A 24,611-nucleotide genomic window follows, 5' to 3' on the forward strand; every position below is an offset into this window, starting at 1 on the left:
AGATCTTTGTCTATTCCCCATGTCCACTGCAGCATCGTTGTAATCCTTTGGGTTGAGAGCAGGGCCGCAGTCGAATCAGAATCCCGAGTTGAGGGTAAACGGATCTGGTCCCTTCCTTGTGCAGTGAGCAGTCGTCCTGGGGTGTCATCACGCAGCCCTCTGTTGATTCTGCATGTCCGTCTGCTCGACTCGAACGCTGCGGAACAAAGAACCTCGATCCTCCTGTCTGGTGTCTTTTTATTCTTATCAGCAGCTACTCAATTCTTTCAATTTCGCATTTTGGTCGTGTACATGTCAGCAGCCCACACATCTGCGTCTTGGTTGGCCTCAACCCTCAGACGAACTCCCTTGTTTTTCAGAACTGAACTTCCTGAAGTTCTCTGTTTGTCCTCTGCACCTGTTTCCTTCATGCATCTCAAAAATCTCACTTCCTGTTTCTGCTTGGACAGATGATCTCATATCCCTCACCATCTTGGAGACATGATGTCTGTTCTGATGACCTAATGTCTTGGTTACCTCTGCTCCCCTTTCGGTTCCTCTTTTCCCCTGACCTTTCACCTACCATCTACCTCCAACACATCAGTGACCTTTAGTAACAGTTACACATTTCACCACATTTCAAGTTCAATGTCAAAATCACATTTATAACCTTTTAGTTTCTCTGATTTAGCATTCATTTATAGTATTATAATAACCATTACTTATTAGTTACTCTTATTATAATCATGATGTGAGTTATTACAGACATTTCTTAAAAGAAACCAAGAATAATCCATTATTCCAATCATTTGACACCAAGTTACAGTTACTTCTTCCACCTGTAAGTACTTCCATAAGTATAAGTGTAAATATTCTCATAATCAAACCAACATTGGTTAAACCAATATTAATTATTGGTTTAATCATAAGTTATCATTATTAATTTAAGTATTTTACTCTGGGTTTTTTCCAATTACTCAAAATGTTTAGATTTTATTCCTTAAACCTTTAATGCCCAAAATGAGCAATCTGAACTATTTTTATTCACTGCAGGCTGGAAACTTCCTCTTTCTTCAGGAAACCTGCTCTTCCTGTTACATGACTCTCTCTCTGTCTGATTATGATTTTTTATGATTAAATTAAAAAAAAGTAGAATTGCAGGACACAATAACAGCAGGACACAATAACAACACACACAACCAGATTACTTTTATTACCGTCTGACTCTACTGTTGGGTCTTGATGTCACCTGTGTAATCAGTTTTAAAGATAACTTTATTTATTGTTATTATTAAACTAAAATCTCCAGCATGGGGAAGTGGGATGAGCTCGACTTTTCTCGACACCTCTAAAGACAAACCAGAAACAAAAACTAAAATCTAAAAATCATCCACTATCTTGTTTTCTTTCACAGGAAATAAAAACATTTAAATCAACATTATTGGTATTTATTGAATCAGAAATATTGATATTTATCTTCAGGATGTTTTCACTCTGACTTTGGTCGTTTGTGTTTATAGAAGAAGTAAAAATGTGGAACTTTGTTTTTATCAAGTTTGACCTTTAGAGGTTCAGCTGAGGAAAGAAGAAGTGATGTGTTGTCATGGAAACGGTGATGCTGATCCGCTTCTCCAGAACAGAACTGTAAACATGAAGCTGATGATGTCATCACGAAACCTCAAAACAAACTAAATAAATCGCCTGCAGTTGGATGAAGGCAGCGGAGCGGGCCGGGTCTGGTTCTGGTTCTGGGTCTGGTTCAGGTTCTGGTTCCAGGTCTGGTTCTGGTCCTGGGTCTGGTTCTGGTTCTGGGTCTGGGTTCTCCAGCGGTTCTGGTCTCAGTGGAACCGTTATGGGCCTTTATGGGTTTACTGGTTTTATGGCCGGTTAATGTTTGCTCATCATCAGAGTCCAAAGTCTGACTTCTGGGTTCTGATCCGACTGAAACCGGGCCAGAATCCGACTGATTCTGATCCATTTGCATCAACAGCCTCACAGGTTTTATTGGATCTGCCTTCAGTTCTGGTTCTTCTTGACCTCTGACCTCTGGTTCAGCTGGTTCTGGTCGGTTTCGCCTCTCCTAACCGGGCCTGGCACCACAGCTACTGGAAACCAGAGCAGGTCAGCAGGTCAACATGTTCAGCAGCTGACGAATTGACCTTTGACCTTTCTGTCAGGCAGCTCCATTAGAAAACATTTAATGTAACTGAGTGAGCAGATTGAACGGCTGCAGGACGGAAACCTGGATTAATTTAATTTAATCTCGGTTTGAATTCATCTGGATATTCTGAAGTTTTTCATGTTTTTTCTCCATCTTTACACGACTCAATAATAAAGTGATGCTGCTGCAGGAAAGAGTCTGAAAACTGAAAAAGCCTCCAGTTCAACAGGATGAACAAAGATTTTTAACTAACTTTAACTTCAGGCCCAGTCAAATTCCCGTCTGTCAGAAACGAGTCGATTTCAGAGAAACAAGCCTGAGGAAAAACCAAAAGGTTCGAGAAGAAAACCAGCAGGACTGGATGAAAAGGAGACAGAGACGTTCTATTTTGACAGAGGATCACTACGTGACGTTTTACCTGAAGAGTCCAAATCAGACTGTCCAGAATATCACTGATCATGTTTAGAGATAATATAATAAATAATGTGAGAAAGAGGAGAATATAAACGATAACCATAGAAACGTCCTAATAAAAGGATCAACTAGAATATAAAGAATGAAACAATGAGGAAGAACTGGAGCATGATCAAGAAAATAAACACAAAAGTGAAACCAAAACAAGTAACATCCTGATCATCTCTATTTAAATAAAACATGTTTGTTTCTATAAACCATCTGGTCTCCAGATTTATTCAGATTATTCAGATTATTCTGTTCTAAGAACCAGAAGTTACTGCAGATTATCAGAACCACAGGAGATGAACGACCAGAGGGAGACATTTACACCAAAACACTGAAACATTTATACATTCATTTCACATATTTATGATAAAAGATGTGAATATTCTCTGATGTCAAAACAATTTTCTCTGATTAAAAACTTCCTTGGTGTAAAAATGAAAGAATTATTTCAGACAAGACAGAAAAACTTAATACATAAAACCAGACGGTCAGATTTTAAACATGTTTAATGCTCATCTTTAAAAACAATTACACAGATAAAAACCCTTCGTTTTACTTGCATGTGACTTTTAGAGACGTCTGCAGAGAAGAAGAAAATTTTAAAAACATGAAAAATATTCTGACATTATAAAGTCAGAAATTTGGGTCAAAAATGCGACAAATTCTGTAAAATTGAAGAGAAAATTAGAGAAATAAAGACATGAGAAATGTTTGGTTCCTTTAAATCAGAACTGAAAACATGAATGTTTTAGTTCATCAGTTTCCTTTTTTATTTCTCTGAGTTACGTCGAGTTTTTCTGGTTCCTGTTTCATCTGGAATCCTGCCGAGATCCTGAATGTGTGAATATCTCATTTGATCTCTGTGAGGAATCTTGATAAGAAATCCATTCAGCAGCTTCCCTGTGATCAGACGTGTTAGTGGAATAATTCCCTCCCAGTAAAACCATCATGTTGACTTTACTGGTTCAGCAGAAGCCGATTTTATCAGAGCAGAAACTGATGAGTCACTGAGCGGCTCGACGGTCGAGAAACAAAAACAGGGAGGAACGCGTCACGTAGACATGCTGAGCCCGGAGCTCACTGCTGCAGGAGAGGTCAGAGGTCACTGCTGCAGGAGAGGTCAGAGGTCACTGCTGCAGGAGAGGTCAGAGGCCATTGCTGCAAAAATACAGGGGAAAAAAACAACTATCTGTTTCAGCTGCAGGAAACGTCAGCAGTCAGAGCAGCAGGAAAACTAAATCAGGACAGACCCAGACCTGAAATATGTTTTTAATAATTATTTTCTTTCAGTGAGGTGAGAGCAGCTGCAGCAGCTGCAGCAGCTGCATTTCTTCTCCGCCTCCCTCTGATCCATCCAGGTGTGTCGAACCGGAGCTGACAGGTGAAGCCCTGAAGGCTTTCCCAGCCGGTCGGACCAGATCTCCGTCTTTAAATCTTACCTCAGCATCTGGGCGCGTCGCATTTCCTCACCAGATCACCAGCAGATCACAGTGGATCACCAGCAGATCACAGTGGATCCGTGCTGACTCTTCTACTCTCCCAGGCTGGACCCGAACAGACGATGGGTTAGAGCGACGCTCCGCAGGACATCCAGACACGTTTCCTCCCGCAGGATCAGAAACTGTCTGGTTTCTCCGCTCTGTGGGACTCCGTTTGCTGCCATGGCGACGAGGAGGAGCAGGAAGCTGCTCATGATGGTCGTCCTGCTGGAGTTCACCAACGGTGAGCAGAAACCAGACAGAAACGTCTGAACTTTTCCTCCAGCAGCAACGCTGCAGAGCTGCAGGCAGAACAACCAGCAGAGACGATTCGTCCAGAAAAAACTAGAAGTTCAAACTCAAGTCTAAAATACCTCATGAATTATTCCTGCTGCAGTTTTTCATAGTGTTGATACTAGAAAAAATAATCTGCACAGAAGCTTAGATATGAGGACTTTCTATTATCTAGATGTTACTGTGATTTTATGTAACTTAGATATTTACTGTGCTGTAAACATGAAACCACAACTGGTGCTGAGGGAGAGAAGAACGACTTCAACATGTTTTTACTGAAGTAAAATTAAAAAGAAAAATAAATGAACTGAGTTACTGACAGATCAGTTCAACTTTAAAATGTCTTCAGACAAATTTAAGACTAAAATAAAAATTATAATCATAAAGTAATGTAATATTGAGTTAAATGTAATTTCTCTTAACCTCAGGATCATTAGAATAACAAAGCTGGTCTATAAAACAAGAGGTCTCACTTCAATAAACTCTAGCACAGAAAACTGCTGCTAAAAGTATTTTGTTCACAAAGTAACTAGTTACTGGTCGCTCCGGTTCTGGTCGGGTTGGTTCTACTGGAATAAATGAGAATCATTTAAACTGAATTCAGACCAAACTGGATTCTGTGAGCATTAAATCCTCCCAGCAGGATTCCAGACAATTATCCAGAAATATCATCCATCAGCTGGTCGCTTCGTTTTACTGCGAAACATTTTACAGGTTTTCATCCAACTGTTCAGCAGAAATAAATGTTTAATTAAGGAAACCTAAGTGTATAAAGATTTATATTTTTAAATGAAAGGAACAACAGGATCTCAGTTCACCCGCATATATTAATAACTATTAATATATATTTTAACTGATTCATGTTCAGCCTGCAGGTTTGGCCCAGATCTGTGTTTTTATTTAAATATTTACTCTGATGAGGAAAAAGGAAAATGAAGAAAACAGATTTTATAACATTTAATATGAAGATTTTCAAATAAAAAACTGAAATCACAGAAAGATGAGAATAAATTAAATGTTTAGTTTCGTTAGGATTTTAAATCTGATGGTTCAGAACCGCAAAAGTTTCCACATTTCCAGATGTTTCCACATTTCCAGATGTTTCCACATTTCCAGATATTTCCAGATGTTTCTGGATGTTTGATTTATTAAATTTCCCTCTGGGATCAATAAAGTATTTTTGAATTTTGAACCTGAGTTTGACTCATGATGGAAACTGTCCCTGCAGGCGTCTGGATGCTGCCGGCTCCTGGGACCGTCTCCATGGACTCGGTCAACATGAGACACGTCCTGCGCTGGACGCAGCCCAGAGCATCATGCAACTCCACCGTGCTTTACTCCGTTCAGTACCAGGGGTGAGTAAAGTCACCTGATAAACAGAGGGAAATGCAGGAAGCTAAAAGATCTGCATAAAACGCTGTCGATGAATCATGTTTATATTAATGATGAATCATGTTTACATTAATGCTGCTGATTGTGAATCATCATCCAGTAAAGATTCACATGCAGATGAAAAATGTTTTGGTGAAAATTCAACAGGATCTGAAGGTTTAGTTTTTGGAAACTGAATCAATTTTTAATAAATTGACTCAATAAAAAACTAAAAGGCTGCAGGCTGACTGACCTCTGAGGTCAGAGGTCAATAAATGGACTAGATGCTGTAAATGTAATTAAGTTTCTGGATCTGATTAAAATCAGCCTTTTAGAAACACGTTTGGTGATTTATTGAAGTTATAAAATCATCAAACAGATTTCAGTGGGAAACACAATCAGATCTTTTCTTCCTCCTTCCACTAACTTTTCCCTTTTTCTTCTCCTTAATCAAATCTGTCACCATCTTCATAAATAAAGACTTATTGATTCCTAATGCATGAATAATGTCTCATTTCTGTTGGAAACAGTAAATGAAACCATTCAGCTGCCAGACTCTGTTCACTCAGATGAACTTTTCTGTTTGCAGTTTTTGGTCTTTTGTTGCTTTCAGAGGTAGAAAAAAAAACTATTTGCTCACATTTATCTATAGATATCTTCATTCGTTCATTGGTGAGTGAGTGAGTGAGTGAGTGAGTGAGTGAGTGAGTGAGTGAGTGAGTGAGTGAGTGAGTGAGTGAGTGAGTGAGTGAGTGAGGGAGTGAGTGAGTGAGTGAGTGAGTGAGTGAGTGAGTGAGTGAGTGAGTGAGTGAGTGAGTGAGTGAGTGGTCATGATATGCCCAATAAAAAACATGGAAACGTTCTGATCCTAAATGATGCAGAAACGTTTAAAGGTTTTGGAGAAACTGCAGCAGCGGATCGGCTGCAGCTGGACAGGAAATGAGACGAAACATTTTTGCTCTGAGCAGAAATTTAACGAAGCGACGGCTCTGCAGGGGGAATCAGGAGAGGAACAATTAGAGAAGAGAATAAACACAGGAAGAACCGAAGCTGGATGTTCTGCAGTCAGAATGAAACGTAAAAACCAGCTGATCAGCAGTTTTTTATTGACAATAAAGGGGTTTACAAAATAGCAAAATTAACAAACAAGTAACAGAACAGACAAGAGAATAATGTCAGGGTGTTTCATAGGAAGCACAAACAAATCGAAAAGCAAATGTATAAATAAAAAGTTAACTCAGAAAGATGTTAAAGTGAGCGCACATATCCATTGTCTTACTGCTTTTCTATTTATTAAATACTGGAGAGATGTAATATATTGATTGAATTCCTCTGTAAAGGCTGAAAAGTGAGGTTTCTGATTTGAGAATTTCGCTGATCTGCATTTTTCTACAGTTACTGTTTCCTCATTATTGATTCTTCTGAACTTTTTTCATTTAATCTGAGTTAAAACATCACTATGGTTTCTATTGTTGCAGTTCAAGACTGTTTAAAATACAGTGGTGCAGTTGGTAGAGCTGTTGTCTTGCAGCCAGAAGGTTCTGGGTTCAATTCCCGGCTCAGGGTCTTTCTGTGTTGTTGCATGGTGGGTTTTCTCCAGGTCCTCTGGCAGAAACATGACTAAATTATCCTTGATGTGATTATTTGTCCAGTCTGTCGTTGTGATGGACTGGTGACCCCACCGCGTGCCCGGTGATAGGAACCAGCAGCCCCCATGACCCCAGTAGGGATTAGGACTCTGGTGTCGGGATCCAGAGAGAAACTCAGCTTGGAGACGAATCAGTCTGGTTGAGGTTCAGCTTCTTTACTTTAATAACACACAGAGAATCCGGAAATGTTACTTTTGTAAGAGTAGCAATGCTTCATTATAATATAACTCAAGTAAAGTAAAAAGTATATTTTGGTAAAACCCCGTCCCTCTGCTGGAGCCCCGTTCTCCTGGATTTAAGACCAGAGGGAATAAACTCTGAAAACGTTCTGAAGGTGAAGCGTTTCCACATCAGTAACTGTGTTTCCATTACAAAACTAAACAAAATGCTGCTAATAAGAAACTTTAAAACATAAGTTTGTCAGTGCGATAGGTTATTTAAAAATATGCATCTCACTTCCTGTCGTCTTCTTCATCATTTCCTCCAGTAGTAACATCTGGCAGTTGATCATCATATGATGCAAAAAAAAACATCCAAAATAATTCATTTTTGTGAGTCACATTAACTGGTGAATGGAAACACAGCTGGTGTCTAATTTCAGTTTTCTCATTCATCATGCTGGACCTCGTCAGGCTTCCACACGATCGGTTTCTTTCTCAAACTGATTTTGTGCTGAACGTCTCTGATCAGATTCCAGCCCAGTCAGTCTGGAACATTCTGGAGCCGTGTGTCACCTGCTGTACATCAGAAGCTTCATTAAAGTGCCAGCTGATCGCTCCGACGGTTCTTCTGAAGCCCAGCAGCATTCCTCCGCTCACCGCGCTGCAAAGGCTCAGAGCGCCGCTTTCATTCTCATCAGAACAAAAGAACCTATGAACCAGTTTTATAGGCTCATATTTAAACCTATAAAACCTGTTTAGCCTTTTATTAGCTGAAACTCAGTATTTATTAATCTCATCTGTACCTGAACGCATCCAGAGAATAATAAAACTTTAAAATAAAAAAATCTGTGACACTTTTAATAGTAACATTATTTGACACCAAACCAGTCAGGAGAAACATCCGGAGGGCAAAGGGCATAAAGTCGGACTGGTTTCTGACGTCTTCTCTGGAAACAAATTTTCTCTTGATTTATTTTCATTATCGCTCGTTATGCTCAGAGCCAGTCATGCAGCATTCCCAGGAAACCATTCAGACGTTCACCTCCATCCCAGAGTGATCATGTTCTGATCTACCTGAGCCGAAACAAAGTTTACCAAAGTCGAACCGAGACGCTTCTGGAACAAACCTGACAAATAAACTTCTTAATAACATCAGAGCCCAACATGAATCTCATGGTTTGGCTTTTTTCCTCCACCAACACAGAATCTCTGCTCTTCTCTGTTTTTATTTTTATCAGGCTTGAATCATGACCTGATACTTGGGACTGATGCCCAGTCAGTGATTTAGTGCAATGAGCATAATAATAATAATAATAATAATAATAATAATAATAATAATAATAATAATAATAATAATAATATACTTATTTGTAGAGTGTTTTAAAGACATATATTTTTATTGCTCCTTTCTGCTTGGTGTTAATTAGTCTCCATCCCTCAGTTTCCCAGCATGCACTCTGCCTCTGCTGTCCTTCATTTGCTTCTGATTGGCTCGTTGTTTTTTGAAATGTTTTTCAGTTCAGTGTTAAACTCCTCTCCATCATGCAGCTGATTCTGTTGAGCTTAACACTCAGCCTGAGACACAGTGAAGACCGGAGCGTTAGCTTAGAGATGTTAGCTTAGAGATGTTAGCTTAGAGATGTTAGCTTAGAGATGTTAGCTCTTCTCCCAAATCATCATTTCTATAATAAAAATATTAACGAGGTAATAAAGCTCAACAGAGAACTGAAATGTCAGTGACAGATTCAGGTGTTCATGTCCCTAACAGTGATTCTGTGAGCCGCCTGGTTTTAGAGATCAGGCCTACAGAACCTTCAGACACATAAAGTCAGTTACAAAGTCGGCCTTCTGTCACCTGAAGAACATTTCCACGATTAGAGGACTGATCGCAGCAAAACATAGAGAAATTCATCCGTTCATCCCCAGAACCAAACAAGCTGCATTCAGCTTCTATGCACCACAAATCTGGAACAAACTTCTAGAAAACTGCAAAATAGCCGAAACACTGAGTGCCTTTGAATCAAGACTAAAACCTTCCTGTTAAAGTTGCTTTGGATTGATCAGAACTGGATCATTAATCAATATATTTGATGTGCATTAATGATTTTCTTGATGGAATTTTACAAAATGCAATGTTTGTTTGTTTCATATTGAATGAATCTTGTTATGTTGTTATAGTGTAAAGCACTGTAAAACATAATAGTTTTATGGAGTCAAACCTTGTTGAGGTTGTTAGTTTTAAACAAACAGTGAATGAAACCAGCAGCAGCTTCAGACTCAATGAAACGTTTTCCAGATGGAAGCAGCTCATTTTTCTAAATTCACAATGAAAACACAGATTTATTTATCGGGTAAAATTCACACAAGCTGCAGAGACAACATGTTGTTTATGAGCACCAGCAGCCTGACTCTGTTTATGTTTTAGTGTTGCTTCATATTCCAGCAAACCGACCCGACCTGACAGACGAGCAGGTGAGTCACAGCAAACAGGAGTCAGAGTGATCAGCGCCTGCAGCCATTAGCATGTCTGACTGACAGCTGCAGCGTCCTGCAGGGGAATGCAGATCAACGGCTGCAGAGCAACGCTGGTCCTGAACCTGAGGTCAAAACCAACAAAAACATTCCTGACAATCAGAGCAGAAAGATTAGAGAGGATTACTGAGAGTCTTCTCTCAGAATCAAACCCAGCTGGTGGAAAACTTCAGAGACTGTAACCAGGCTGCAGGACGTCACAGAGTTTCCACCCGTTTCTGTTTCCAGGGAGTTTGAGCTCCTGATCAAGAACGGCAGCTGGATAAACGCTCCCGAGTGCCAGAGGATCCCCCTCACCAGCTGCGACCTGACCTTTGACCTGGGGTCTGACTCCGACTACAGCCTGCGGGTCAGGGCGCAGTGTGGCTCCAAGATGTCCGCCTGGGCCAAATTTCCGTTCAACAGGAACAACAGTAAGAGTTCTCCACCGATTGATTAAACCCAAACATGTCCAGCCTCAAAGGTCGTATGTTCAGGAAGGGATCATGTGTCTCTGCAGTCACGCCTCCAGTTCCTGAGCTCAGGGTGACGGCAGCAGGCGACGTTCTGCTGGTGTCCGTCAGGAAGTTCCCTCTCACCGCCGTTACCATGGTGACGATATGGAGGACAGACAAAGAGCAGCAGGTGGTTTTCTTCACTTTTATCCTCCTTTTTGTCTCGTTTATATTTTCATTTCTGGCCTCTAGAAGCTGCAGTTTGATCATCTCTGGAAGTTCAGCCTGCAGCTGTTTTCAGTCACATGAACTGACCTGATGCTCCTGCGTTTCTGTTTCTGTCTTCAGACTAAGGATTACTCCATGCCAGCAGACCAGGAGGTGCTGCAGGTCGCCGCCCTGCAGGAGGGAGCGGTGTACTGCGTCAAGGCCAAGGTTGTCCTGAATCTGGACGTGCAGAGCGGGTTCACCGACAGCCACTGTGTTTCCATCACAGGTGAGGAAAACTTTTCAGACTCACTTCTTCAGTTTGACTCCAGAAAACTAAAACCAGTTTAATCAGCAGCCCTTTTTGGAGCGGTCTCAGGTCCGCTTGGCGTTCGCATTCAATCCAAACTAAAATTCACTTTAACCCAGACTGAGGTTTGGACCAGAGTTGGATTAGCATTCACACCGCGCCCAGCGAAGCGGACCGAACCGGGCTGGTGTGAATTCATCCTCAGACTGGAATCTCATTAGAAAACGGGTGAGTTCCCACTTGGCTGGTGCTTTAATCAGAGCCTGGCTCTCCTGCAGGTCCTGGCGCTCCGGCGTGGAAGCAGCCCACCGCGGTGACGGTGACGGTCGTCGTCATGTTGGGCCTCCTGATCGGTTTGTTCTGGGCGCTCGTCCACTGTCGCCCCGACTCCTGTCAGAAGTATTTCCAGAAAGAGCCGCTGCCGTCGTTTCTGGTGGGTCTTCAACACGTCGTGCTCTAGATTTCAGTTTTTATGGTTTGTTCACAAGACAAAGTCAGGATTTTCTAAGTCTGACAAAATTTTCTTTCTTATTTCTAAGTTTAAAAAACATATTGTAAAGTTTTGGGGAATTTTCTCCTTGAGGAGCTTTTCAGTTTCTAAAGAGGAGAAAAAAAAACAATTGTAAACTGCAAAATTAAAACAAATAAATAAAACAATGAGTGCTGGGACATTTTTCTGAAGAAAAAATAACTTTTTGTGCCATTCAGGATTTAAGCAAAAGCAAAATCACTGAAAGACTCAACCGAAAAAGAGACTTAAAAAAATGTTTTTCTTTTATGGTCAAAAATACCTGATAGAAAAACAAAACTGACTTTTTCAGGAAGAAAATGTTCCACGAAATATGAAAATGCTTGACAATATCTAAACTTTTTAAATTTATTTATTTTAATGTTGAGACAGAAAATTTGGTCAGACTCAGAAAATGGACATCCATATAATGAGTTTCTATATTTTATCCTCCAATGCTGTTTATCTCTGGATGATCCCATTTCCCATCTGAATTCAGATTTTCCACTGATGTTCTTCCTCTGCTCAGACATTTTTATTTTTCTCTGTAATCATGTTAGAGAAAAATGACGACTTGATCCAGAAACGGTTTGGCTTGATGGGCTTCTGCTGCCTGGCGCCATCTGCTTTGTGAAACTAGTGTAGAAATAAATCAAACTGCAGAAAGCAGGAGCTCAGCGTTTGGATTTATGAAAGAATGTTGTTAAACTTTTGAACCAGGTTGATTTTCATCTGTGTGCAGATTGGGAACGTCACCGTCTGGATTGCGATTCCCCAGCAGAGGGAGGAGCTTAGTGCTGTCACTGTCAGCCCCCCCCTGCTGAGAGGCGGAGCAACGTGACCCCGGCTCAGCGCTGTGATCGCCATGGAAACAGCCGTCACTCGGGGCGACCGGGGGTTTCCCGGGTCCGGCTGACCGAAGGAGGCCGACCTCGAGGTTCTGCTGCCTTCAGGTTTAAAACGAGGCTGGTTTACCGGCATGAAGGGGGAGGAGGTCAAAGGTCACAGCATGTTTGTGTTGTACAGACAGTAAAGGAATATTTCTATAAACTGTTCTCAGAAGATTTAATTAAAGCCATGAAGGCTCTGAAAATGCCAGAAAAAGATCACATAGAGGTTCATGTTATATTTATACATAAAAAGTAAAACCTAAACTTTACCCACCAGATAAAGAACGAAGATTTGGTGAGTTACAGGTTTTATTTCTTTATTTTCCACCATAACAGATTTATTTTAACCCAGTTTATTCAGGATTTGTGTCGACTTAAGGGTGGTTTTATATTATATTATATTATATTATATTATATTATATTATATTATATTATATTATATTATATTATCTCTCAGGGTCTCATGGTTTTATATGAACACTTTACCAGGTTTGGGTTCAAACTCAGAGATCGTCTGAAAAAGACAAACGTTTTTATGAAGGAGAATATAAACTGTTTTATTGTCTTATTGTTGTTTCATTCAACGTTCAGCAGTACTGCGTCTTTTTATTTCAAGGATTTTTGTTTTATATTGTAAAACTCTTGTTTTGTCATGTAAAGGTTTAAAGAATATACATAAATAGTTTTCAGGGTTTTGTTCCCTGCTGCTGCTAGTTACCATGGCAACAGCTACAGTTTCCTCAACACAGGAAGTGATTTAACACGCCGTTGCCATGACGGTCTTAAAGCTGGACGTTCATGGAGGCTTTTTTTATCTTTATTTCAGTTTATGTCCTTATTTTTAATCAAATAAATCTTTTGTTGTCCCAACTTCCTGTCCAGACTAAAAAATATTTGTCGATTCCTTTGATCAAATTTAGACTTCAGATGAATGTCTGAAACATTCATGTCGGAAAGTAAATCTGGCTTTTCTGCATTATTGTTCTGAGGGTGTGAAAGATTTTTCACCAGTAATAATTCAGAAAATGTCACAAATGTATGTTTTTATCCTGATCTGATTAAAGAAACGCAGAACTTCCCAGAAAATAAATCATGTTTAATGTTGGAAATGCTGCTCTGTGAAAACTAAAATAATTTGCTGAAGAACGTTTATCTTAAGCTGTTTTCTGGTGTTTTTCTGGACTGAATTTAAAATAAATGTTTTGATTTGATTTTCCTAGAACAGAATTTTTCCTTCTGTTGTTTGGATGTTGGAATGTGTTTTAAAACAAAGTATAATTTTGTCCATTTTCACTCGAGAACAATGTTCTATGTCAGTTAATAAATGAAGAATTTAAATAAACTGCATGAATGAAAGATGTTTATGTTTTTTGTATTTTCCTGGTATTTTGATGATTTATGTTTTGTGATTAACTCCATGAGGACAGAAGGACTCTTCACCATCACCCTAATCTCTGATTCAAGGTAGAGGAAACGTGTAAAAGGTTACTTTACTTAAACCTAAATCTGCCGGGGGTATGAATACTTTCGGGCTGTACAGAGACAGACTTCCGGAGGAAGTAGAAGTGCCGAGCAGGAAACACCGCCCCCTGGTGGACGTTAAAATGTATTTACGTCAAAGTAAAATATTAAATGTTCATTTTATCAAAGGATTGATAAATATCACGTTTTTCTGTTAGATAAATATGCATGTAAAAGTTTACAAAAATAAATGTTCTTACATGTTGTTGGATAATTTAAACATTGAGAATTAATGGGAATCAAAATTTAACTATTTCTAAATATTGTTCTGATAATGAAAGATGTAAATTAAAGTGCCTTGCAGCTGTTAGTTTAACTTTAGAAGTTGAAAGCATTGCATTAGAAATGATTTGAGGACATAGCACTTCTAAAAGCTAAGTATGCATGAAAGTTTCTAAACTTATTTAGTGTTAAACTGGATTTACATCATGTAAGATGAATGTTGTGAATCCTGCAGATCAATGACTGAAGATGTGCTGCCCCCTGGTGGACACAGGAGCAACTGACTGTAATCATAATCCAGTGTTGTGAATGAAAGCTGAACTGAACGGTTTGTTATTGGAGTTTATTATGAGTAAACATGAGAATTTCCTCTGCAATTTTAATTACATGCATCTCAGAAAATTAAAATATGAACGAAGTTAATTTATCTCAGTAATTTGACACCAATGGAGAAACTCGTGTTTGAAAACAACCTTTTTGCAGCAGTTATATGACATAATTTTCTGAAAAGTAGCTTCCATTTAAACAAACGGTTCAAAATACAGTCCTGTGTCTATACAGACATTCAATGTCACTTCTTGAAGTAACATATCCTAACATGGTTATGTGTTTAAATAAACCATCTCTAAGCAGCTAAAGGAAAAGTTGATTCGATTATCTCAGTTAAATTCAGTTTATTCACAAAATGCCAGTTCACAACCGCATAGTTTCAGGGATTTTACAAAACAGTAAATTCAATCCAATTATCTGCTGGATAACTGGATCCAATGGATAATTATCCACTTATCCATCCGTTTGTTGCCATGACATGACTTTCACACAAACCCTAAAAATCCTAATTGTGGAACCTTGCAAAAAATAAAATGAAAATAAAGCAACGAGATCTCTATGTGTGAAAAAGGACAGATTTTTCTTACAGCTAAACAAAACAGGAAAAACATCTATAAAGTATGCGACAGACGCTCACCCAAAGTGAAAAGCAGATACACAGAATCATTAACAGCCCAAAGACACACAGCAGACGCCGTCTGCTCACAGTTCACTATTCACAGATTCACCAATTTACTGATTTTTTATGTGGATCATAACTCAAAATTATTTGAAGAAAATCTAAAATATTTGTTAAAACATGCACTTTAGGAAGCTGAAATATTTTGTTGTAATTCTCCTTGAAACACTTGATACACGATTGGCAGATATTTTCAAAGCAGCCAATCCAGGAGCACCGTTCATTTTTCTTGGCACTGATTGGCTGAACCCACAAGAATGGCAAAAAGGAAGACTGTGAATAGAGGCAAGACTGTTTCAATGGGAATAATAATGCAGATTAAGGCCTATTTGGTGTTTGAACTCTTAAAGTAGGGTTATATGTAAGAGTTTTTGGAGTGGGGTCTTAGATATTCACAGGTTTTAGCCATTTGTTAGCAGCCGTGGTCCCGAACCCAACAGTAGTGCGAACATCTTTAAAATGACAAAGTAAAACAACTTGTTTTGATTTCCAGGAAAATACACAAAATACAATACAATTATTATAAAAAGCCATTTAAAGAAGCAAAAATAAGTAAAACTGAAAACAGCTCAGCCAGTGTTGGTCACTGACTGATTATTGTTGTGAAGGCATCAGATTACTGATGACCCAGAACTTCCTTCTCTACTCTGTCTATGATCTCTGCCTTTTCCTTCATTTTCATCAGAGACTGAACTCTCTCCTTCCAGCCTGGCTTGGCCTCCTGTTCCTCTCCTTTAATGAGCAAGTCGATGTATTCTGGAGTGGTGAGAGGATTTGGGTTCAGGACTATCTCCTTCATTCTGTTCAGACATTTTGCAGCCTCTGCAATCAGTTTCACCACATCATCCTGCATAGATCGATACTCAGACATCAGATTTTTCATCAGCTGCTCTAAGGTTAGCTTCTGTCCACAGGCCTTCTCATATTTTTCTTTTAGTTGTTTCACAGTTTGTGCTTCATCAACTTGACTATATTCCCATCTGAAGCTCTGGTTAGAATGAACGTTCCAGAAACATTTACCTGGACACACCTGACAGTATCCTCCCTGCCCCATTGCAGCACATCCTCTCTTACCATCATCATTCGGTATGCTACAAGGGTAGTGACAGGTAACACAGCACTGCATGCAGTTGGTGATATAATGCCTAGTGTGAGAAATATCAATTTGCCTGTTCTTTCTCCCGGTGATGTGAAACACAAAGTCCTCATTCTTCCTGATCTCTGCTTCATGCTCTTTGAGTTTGTCGTTCGTCTCCCTGATATCCTCTAGCTTGGCCAAGTTAAGTTTAACCTGCTTCTGAAGCTCCTCCACTGTACTCTCCAGTTGCTGTCTTTCTTTCTGAACCTCAATGGTCATTGTCAGTCTTATGGTTTTGATGTTGGCTAGACTAGCAAAGAAACCGGCAATGTTGTTTGTCCCCATGTTCCAATACTCAAAGGTTTTCTCTTTGTACGGCCAAATCATGCGTCTTACTAAGGAGGATTTGTTGTTAGCAAACAGCACTGAGTTATTGAATTTGAAGTGAACTGGCAGCCCGTCTGCACCTTTAGGACATGGGACACCGGACACTTTGATGGCCTCTACAACTGGTTGCTGCTGCTCGTCTGCAAACGTCACCAGGATCCTGATGTTTTCTGCCACATCTTTGCCAAAGATTGAGAGAGCTGAATCAAACACATACCTTTGTGTTGATGTCAGTTCAGTTAGACCTGCCTGAACCACGAAACACACAGCATCAATGTCACCAACGCCTTCCTGGTTAGCAAAGAGGTTACGCAGCTGCTCTGTGATCTCCTTGTCTCTGTCTACGCCGCCGGTTCCCCCAAAGCCTGGAGTGTCTATGATGGTGAGGGAGTAGTTCACCCTGAATCCCTCCTGGTGGTAGAGTTTGTACACTGTGATTTCTGATGTCTGACTGTGAACCTGTGAGTCTGACTGACCTTCGTCCACTAACTTAAACCGAAACGAGTCTTCCCATCTAACGCCCAGAACGTAGTTCATCATCGCATTGATGACAGTGGACTTCCCAGCACCTGCAGCTCCAAGAACCATGATGTTTCTGTTACAATTCATGGATTTCTCTCCAAAAGTGAAACTCTTGCAGCCATTAATGTTGGTCTGTTTCTCTTCTAGAGGAAGTCTGTAAATCGGGACATGGCCGGTTTGTGACGTTATTAGAGTGCTTTTCCCTTTGACAACATCAGCCAATCGTTTAGCTCCTGGGCTTGACTCAGTGCAGGTCTTTGAGTAGCTCGACCCACTGGTGAACGACACGAATACATCTGAACCCAGTGTGACTAAGTCTGACACTGTGATGATGTCCAGCGAGTTGAACCAAAGTGTGACATTCACAGCAACTGAGAGGGTTGTTATCAAAGAGGTTGAGAAAGTCAGGAACACAGTGACTGTCACTATTAACACTCCTAATATTTTAGAATTCTTTAACCTGGAAGGGAAGATATGTTTCAGTGTAATGATGTTAAACCGATGCAAACTAAATACTAAAGACACAATAACTGAGATAGTTATTACCAGCACGTTTGACATGAAGAAGAAGACAGAGACCGTCAGTGTGAGCACTCCTGATATCTTTGGATCATCTAATGCCAGGATGACCAATTTTAAAAGGTTCCTCCCAGATGTGAAAACATCCGTCAGAGTGATGATTTCCAGCCAATTGGACCAAAGTGTGACGTTTACAACAACTGAGAGAGTCGTTATCAGAGAAGTTGACATGGTGAGAAGCACTGCGATCGTCACCATGAACACTCCTGATATTTTAGGATTCTTTAACCATAACGGGAAAAAATGTGTCAGTGTAATGATGTTAAAGCGATGCAAGCTAAATATTACAGACACAGTAAGTGAGAGAGTTATTACCCATGAGTTGGACATGAAAAACACAGTGATTGCTGGTGTTAAAACTCCTGACATCTTGGGATCATCTAATACTGTGAAGACGGACTCGGAAAGGTTGATCTCAGATGTGAATACATCCTTCAGTGAGATGATTTCCAGCCAATTAAACCAAAGAACAACATTCACAGCAGCTAAGACAGTTGTGGTCATTGGGTTTGACAGAGTGAAAAACACTGAGATCGTCACTGTCATCACTTCTGATATCTTAGGATCATCTAATGCTGATGGGAAGAAACCTGCCAGTGTAATGATGTTCAACCAGTGCAGACTAAATACTGCAGACACAACAACCAAGAGAGATGTTGTGAGGGAGTTTGACATGATGAAAAACACAGTGACTGTCAGTGCCAGCACTCCAGAAAGCTTAGGATCATCTAATGCTGTGAAGGTTAACTCTGAGAGGTTCCTCTCAGATGTGAATACAGCAGTCAGAGTTATGATTTTCAGCCAGTTAAACCAAAGAACAACATTCACAGCAGCTAAGATAATTGTGGTCAATGAGGTTGTCAGAGTAAGAGACACTATGATTGACACTGTTACTGCTCCTGATATCTTAGGATCATCTAATGCTGAGGGGAAGAAACCTGGCAGGGTAACGATGTTCAACCAGTGCAGGCTAAATACTGCAGACACAACAACCAAGAGAGATGTTGTGAGGGAGTTTGAGAAGATGAAGAACACAGTGATTGTCAGTGTTAACGCCAATGATATCTTAGGATCGTCTAATGCAGTGATGACCAACTTTGACAGGTTCCTCTCAGATGTGAATACATCAGTCAGAGTTATGATGTTCAGCCAGTGGAGCATCAGAAATACAACCACAACGATGAACAGAGTCATGATCAGCAACAGCCACATCTTGATAGCCATTGTAGATTCTTCTTTGTTGTCAATCTGCCTGTAGTCAAACAAACGGAAACAGAATCAAAAATAAAATGTCATAATTTCATCCTATGAAGCAGTAACATGTTTTTCTTATTGCACCATCTAATCAACATTAAGCAACGGCATCTGTTGCATACCTTAGGCTTTGCACATCAAAGCCTGAAGTACTAACATGTTGACTAACTCTGACCTAGTCCTTTTAGTATGAAAAGGCAAGGTGTTATATCAAAATTTACTAAAATGCTAATTTTAGCTAAAAGGCTACTCTTGTTATGTGGGCCATCATGTTGACTAACATTGACTTTCTCCATCCAGAACATTGCATGAAGTCTTTATATCAAAGTTAGCTAACATGATGATTAGCATGAAGGCTATTTTTCTCTCTTGCTCTTGATGAAGGCAGACGCTTCTTCCCTCTGCTCCCTCCCTGCCCTGTTTCCTCTGTTTTTGTCTTTTTCTATATTTTTGGAGCCTTTCTTTGCACATCCTCCATATCTACTAATTATGGATCTGGTCAACCAGTCTCTCAATGCAATTGATCAAATTTTCTCGTCAAGAAGTTTGGGCACAGAAGAGCCTCTTGTCCTGCGGGGACACACCCGGCGGGATTCACCCTGGATTTATTCATGATAACAGGATTTCTGCTGTTTGGAGCTTGTGGATTCCTGAATTATCGACAAATTTGTGACAGACGTGGCCAAACAAGTGAACACTCAGACTGTTGTTGTGAACAGAGACGAAGACTCTTTTCCATGATCGAGTTGGAATCGATCATGGAAAAGTTGCTAAGTTTTGGTTCAGTGGAACGACTAAACTAATTTGGATAATTGGGAACTGAGACGTATCGGAGAGACTTTAGGGAAGATTGAAATTTATAATCTTCCCGACCAAAGACATTCTGTTTCTGAATTGGCTTTCCCCGTGTGGCCTTGGAAGGGCTGCATATTTCTAATCTCCTTGAAGACATGTAAACACAACGCTCTCCCCTCCTCACCCCCTCCTGTTAGCCATGCAGCTGGATAACAGGAGCGCTCCCAAGGATATCATGCCTCGATAAACAACATCTTATCAGACTTTGCCGGGAGGCTGAGCAACATGGTTTCATGGTCCTTTGACATCACCGCCTTCACTCATGTCTTTTGTTTTGCCCTTTGTTTTGTCTGAATGTTACCATTTGCCCTAATGTGTCCTTTCCCCTTTTCTATTTTATTACTTAGAAACTATGGAGTACTCACTTTTAACCCAGAAAAGGAATTAGAACAAACCTGGAATCCAGAGACTCTAGTTTATTAGTCACTCTTTAGCTTAATTTTTTAGAAACTGCATAGTACTCACTATTTAGATGCAGAGAGACTCTTATTATTGCAACCCAGAAAATGAATTAGAATGAACTTAGAATCTAGAAAAAATTCTTCCAGAACAGGAACATTTAGTTTTTATTATTACTTAGAAACCGTGGAGTACTCGTTACTTTTACAAATTTAGAGCAAACTTAGAATGTCCATAGAATATTTACTTACTTACTTCCCTACACTTTTTTAGCAACCCAGAACAGAGATTAAAACTTGGAATCCAGAAAAACTACCTTAGCTACTTTTTAGACTCCTATTCTTCTAACCCAGAAAAGGAATTAGACCAGAAGATACTTACTTATACTGACCTACCAACCCTGAATCGGAGTATCCAATTTATTTACTTTTGATCAACATTATTAGCTTTTTCTTCTTTTGCTCCTTCTTTTGGTTTGTTATTTTGTTTGTATTTCCTTTTAAATCCTGTAAAGCACTTTGTATTCCCTGGTTGCTGAAGATGTGCTATAAATAAAATGACCTTTACTGCTAACATATTGACCTCCAACATCCTCCATCTAGTATTCAAACAGTCCTGCATAAACTACCATTAGCTAAATGCTCATTTTAGCTTTAATGCCTCCGTTAGCATGTGGGCTATCAGAAGCACATCAGCTAACACTCCATTCAGCATGAAAATAATAGCGTACAAGCTAAAATTAGCTACAATGCTAAGGTTAGCTAAAATGGAGTCAGTAGTATGTGGGTTATCACTAGCATGTTGACTAATGTTGACTGCCCCCACTCACCGTTATGGTTAGCTTTAAAGCTGCAGTGGATAACTTTTATAAAATTGTTTATTTTACATATTTGTTAAAACTTTCACGACACTAATAATCTGTAAACAAACAAACAAAAAAAAAGAAATAGAAATAGACCGTCTCCCCATCAGAAACAGCCAATCAGAGCCAGGTGGAGGGTCTTAGCGCTGTCAATCATCCTCATGAGCTCAATTTTTTCATAGATGTTATACTGTAATGACATGACATTTATATTATAAAGGTTACCTACTGCAGATTTTGTTTGTATTTGTCCTATTCCAACTACAGGGTGGTAGCCACAGCTGCCCTGATGCATTCTGACAGAGGTGAAGCTGCCATGCACCGGCGCCACCTGCTGGGCCCTCTGACCATCACCAGCAGGAAACTTGGGTGCAGTGTCTTCCTCCAGGACACGACAGAGGCAGACAGAGCGGGGATCGAACCGACAACCTCTATTGGAGGACGAACTGCTACAACCATTTCCACAATAATCTGATTCAATAATCTGATTCAATAATCTGATTCAATAATCTGATTCAATAATCTGATTCAATAATCTGATTCAATAATTCGATTTCCCAGATATTCAGCTGGGAAATCATGTGGAAATCTGGGATTTTTAGCTGATTTCCTATTAGGCCATTTCTATGCCAGCCAGCATAGACATGGCCTAATAGGAAAAAAACAGGATGTGGATTAAAAATGTAGAAGAAGAAGAAGAAGAAGAAGAGACGGAGGACGAAGAAGACGGTGAGAAAAATTAAAGGAGAAATAAACTTTCCTGTCAACATGATGTGGGATATTCCTATTAATCCCATACTGAATATTCTTACCTTAGTAGAGAAAGGGAATCTGGCCTGAATTTTGTTATTTATCCAGATTTATATGTTGTTGAGACATCAAGTGTTGCAACAGAGCAGTTAGAGGGAACTAGTCTGAGGTTTTGAACAGAGACGGCATGACATCATGTCTCCCAGCAAAACTGGATTTGAGATCATTTATTCATGTGAGCCTGGAATGTGACACCAAACTTTTTCAGAAACATTTTTTACCAATCATGCAGGTATTTTGTGGAGCAGATCTTTCACCTCTTTCACTCATGGATCATTTTCACATAATGTGTTGAATTTAACACGAGTCACAACAAACCTGCTTTAGCTGATCAGCTGCTTCCAGTCAGTAAATATCCTGAAATGCAATAAAAAGAACATTATTTATCAGGCCTGATAAATATTGGATAGATATTGGAAGTTTCTTTATCATAATAGATTTAACCAATATATTTAACACAATTATCAAAATAATTAACATTTATTAACCCATAGTTTCAGGGTAACAGTGGTTACTTCTGTAAAGCAATGTTATTGATAAATTTAAAACGTGTCATATTCAGTTTGACTGGAACAGGTTTAATCATCTGTCAAACTAATTCCTGTAAAGCAGAAAACACACAAACAGCTCGGCTCTGCAGAGCTGCACTGAAAACAGAAGTTTGTACTTTAGAGCTTTACATCTAATATTTCACACAATCAGGTTTAATTGTTTTAGTCAGAAGTTTATCTGACTTGATGCAGTCGGGCAAAAAAACTTGTAAAACACCAAACAACTTTAATTCAACTACTGAAAGAAATCTGGAATAAAAAATGCAGAACTTGTCAGTTTATTACTGTAAAAGTGCAAAATGGAGTAAAAGACAAAAACAGCCAAATCAGGGAAAGAAAAATGAAGCGGATTGTTTGCAGGTCTGAGCTGCATGTTGGGACATTTCCTCCCCCTGGAGCCTGTTTCACATGTTACTGTTTCACATGTTACTGTTTCACATGTTACTGTTTCACATGTTACTGTTTCACATGTTACATGTGAAAACAAGAGAAATGTTCAAACCGACTCCGTTATGTTTCTGCTTTCATTTTCTTTTTATTATTCTGGACCTGATCACTTTATTGTGTGTAATAGTGATATCAATCACTGATTGATTGATGAAAAACTTGTTACCTTACACAGAAAGGAGAGAATCAAATATGAGGAGTTTCATATGAACTTATTAGTTATGCTTTTTTTTGCCATATTTTCAAAACATCCATTCTTAAACTGAATGAGCATTAAGTTGCAGTAAGTTAAAGTATAACGTAAAGTATAAGTATATATGTTTTATATCCAGTTTTAAAGACTTTGTATAGATATTTAGGTGCATAATTAGTTTCTGAAACGTTTCTATTGGACTAATCTCTGTTTGATAAACATGAAGAAATGAGGAGTTCAGATGAAGAAATCACCTGTATGGACCAGATTATGTTCCAATCAAACTGATAGACGGTGTGTTTTATATTCACCAAGACTATATGACAGAATTTAAACATTAAATTATAATCAGCTTAAAAAAAAAGTTACTTCAGAGACGAGAAATAGAAACTAACCTTTCTTATCTGTGTTTTGTCTCCAGGTTATGTTCTCCTGCTGATAAACTGCATTTATTCACAAAAAACACAAATTATTCACTGGATTTCACAAAAAAATCTGCAAAACAGAATTTAAAGACAAAGCTTTAAAATGTGAAATAAATAAATAAAAGTAAAGATGTCATACTTACCACCATTCAGAACCGGAGGGAGAGTTCTGCATTCATTTACTGCAGCTGCATTTATAACCTCCCGATTCAGCTCAAAATAAAAGTGAAACTACTGATAAAACACACACACACACACACACACACACACACACACACACACACACGCACACACACACAAACACACACGCACACACACATAACAGCACACTTCCACTTTCAAAAGCAAAGGAAAAAAAGCTGTTGGTATTTTCGCTTAGATGTTCAGAGAGAAAAAAACTCAAGTGTTGACAAGTTTTACAGGATTTCTCTGAAATGATGTTCGATACGTTTCCATTTCTTAGAACTGCCGACGCTTTGGGGGACAGACGGGAGTTAAGCAGGTTTTGGTAAATTTATATCTTTTTAAAACCAGTCCAAAGTCACACAGTGTTAAATGGTTGTTGGGCCTGTGAAGTAATATTACTACTGATAGACGGATCGTTTAGAGAATCGTTCATTTTAAATGTTTGGTTCGTTGGAGATGATTTTTAATTGACTCATAAGATTCCCAAACATTCACAAAATGCTGCATATATAGAATTTAATTTTAAAAATAAAGTGTGAGAGTTGTTTTATTTATTTTGGTTATTCTGAAGGTGTGCTCTCGTTTCTTTAAAGTAAATGTCTTTTCCATTTACTTTTTGGTCTCCAGTAAATGTCAAGGTAAAATATACATTTTTAAAATTCCTATAAATAAATGTAATTGCTTCAAACTACTGAATCAAAATGAGTTTAGATGATTTGTGTCATTAATTAATCTAAAATGTGTGTTTTGAATGAAATTATGAACAAAATATAAACAAAAATTGGTGTAAAAAAGTGTGTGTGTGTGTGTTTGTGTGTGTGTGTGTGTGTTTGTGTGTGTGTGTGTGTGTGTTTGTGTGTGTGTGTGTGTGTGTT

The 24,611-nt window shown here is 39.1% G+C and overlaps 2 protein-coding genes across 2 annotated transcripts; one reads left to right on the forward strand and one right to left on the reverse strand.

Annotated features, from left to right (window-relative positions):
- The first annotated feature begins 3,946 nt into the window (after nt 1–3,946).
- Nucleotides 3,947–13,536, forward strand: crfb16 (cytokine receptor family member B16). Its single transcript, XM_007542470.2, has 7 exons — nt 3,947–4,324; nt 5,603–5,729; nt 10,316–10,500; nt 10,587–10,711; nt 10,870–11,017; nt 11,317–11,471; nt 12,289–13,536. Exons 1-7 carry the CDS (start codon nt 4,264–4,266, stop codon nt 12,385–12,387), a joined length of 900 nt encoding a protein of 299 aa, XP_007542532.1. The 5' UTR covers nt 3,947–4,263; the 3' UTR covers nt 12,388–13,536.
- A 1,297-nt stretch (nt 13,537–14,833) lies between these two features.
- On the reverse strand, nt 14,834–23,588 carry LOC103130942 (uncharacterized). Its single transcript, XM_016666297.1, has 3 exons — nt 23,521–23,588; nt 22,253–22,291; nt 14,834–19,006 (listed from the first exon to the last, which is right to left on the reverse strand). Exon 3 carries the CDS (start codon nt 18,976–18,978, stop codon nt 15,805–15,807), a length of 3,174 nt encoding a protein of 1,057 aa, XP_016521783.1. The 5' UTR covers nt 18,979–19,006; nt 22,253–22,291; nt 23,521–23,588; the 3' UTR covers nt 14,834–15,804.
- Between the last annotated feature and the right edge of the window lie 1,023 nt (nt 23,589–24,611).

Source organism: Poecilia formosa, unplaced genomic scaffold, assembly GCF_000485575.1.
Source record: "Poecilia formosa unplaced genomic scaffold, Poecilia_formosa-5.1.2 Scaffold698, whole genome shotgun sequence".
In the NCBI taxonomy this organism is placed as follows: domain Eukaryota; kingdom Metazoa; phylum Chordata; class Actinopteri; order Cyprinodontiformes; family Poeciliidae; genus Poecilia; species Poecilia formosa.

Bases quoted from the DNA above. Each gene is read 5' to 3' on its own strand.
- crfb16 (XM_007542470.2), top strand. From the start codon at position 4,264: ATGGCGACGAGGAGGAGCAGGAAGCTGCTCATGATGGTCGTCCTGCTG. The intron at 4,325-5,602 runs GTGAGCAGAAAC...CTGTCCCTGCAG, and splicing joins CCTGCTGGAGTTCACCAACG to GCGTCTGGATGCTGCCGGCT. The intron at 11,472-12,288 runs GTGGGTCTTCAA...ATCTGTGTGCAG, and splicing joins AGCCGCTGCCGTCGTTTCTG to ATTGGGAACGTCACCGTCTG.
- LOC103130942 (XM_016666297.1), bottom strand. From the start codon at position 18,978: ATGGCTATCAAGATGTGGCTGTTGCTGATCATGACTCTGTTCATCGTT.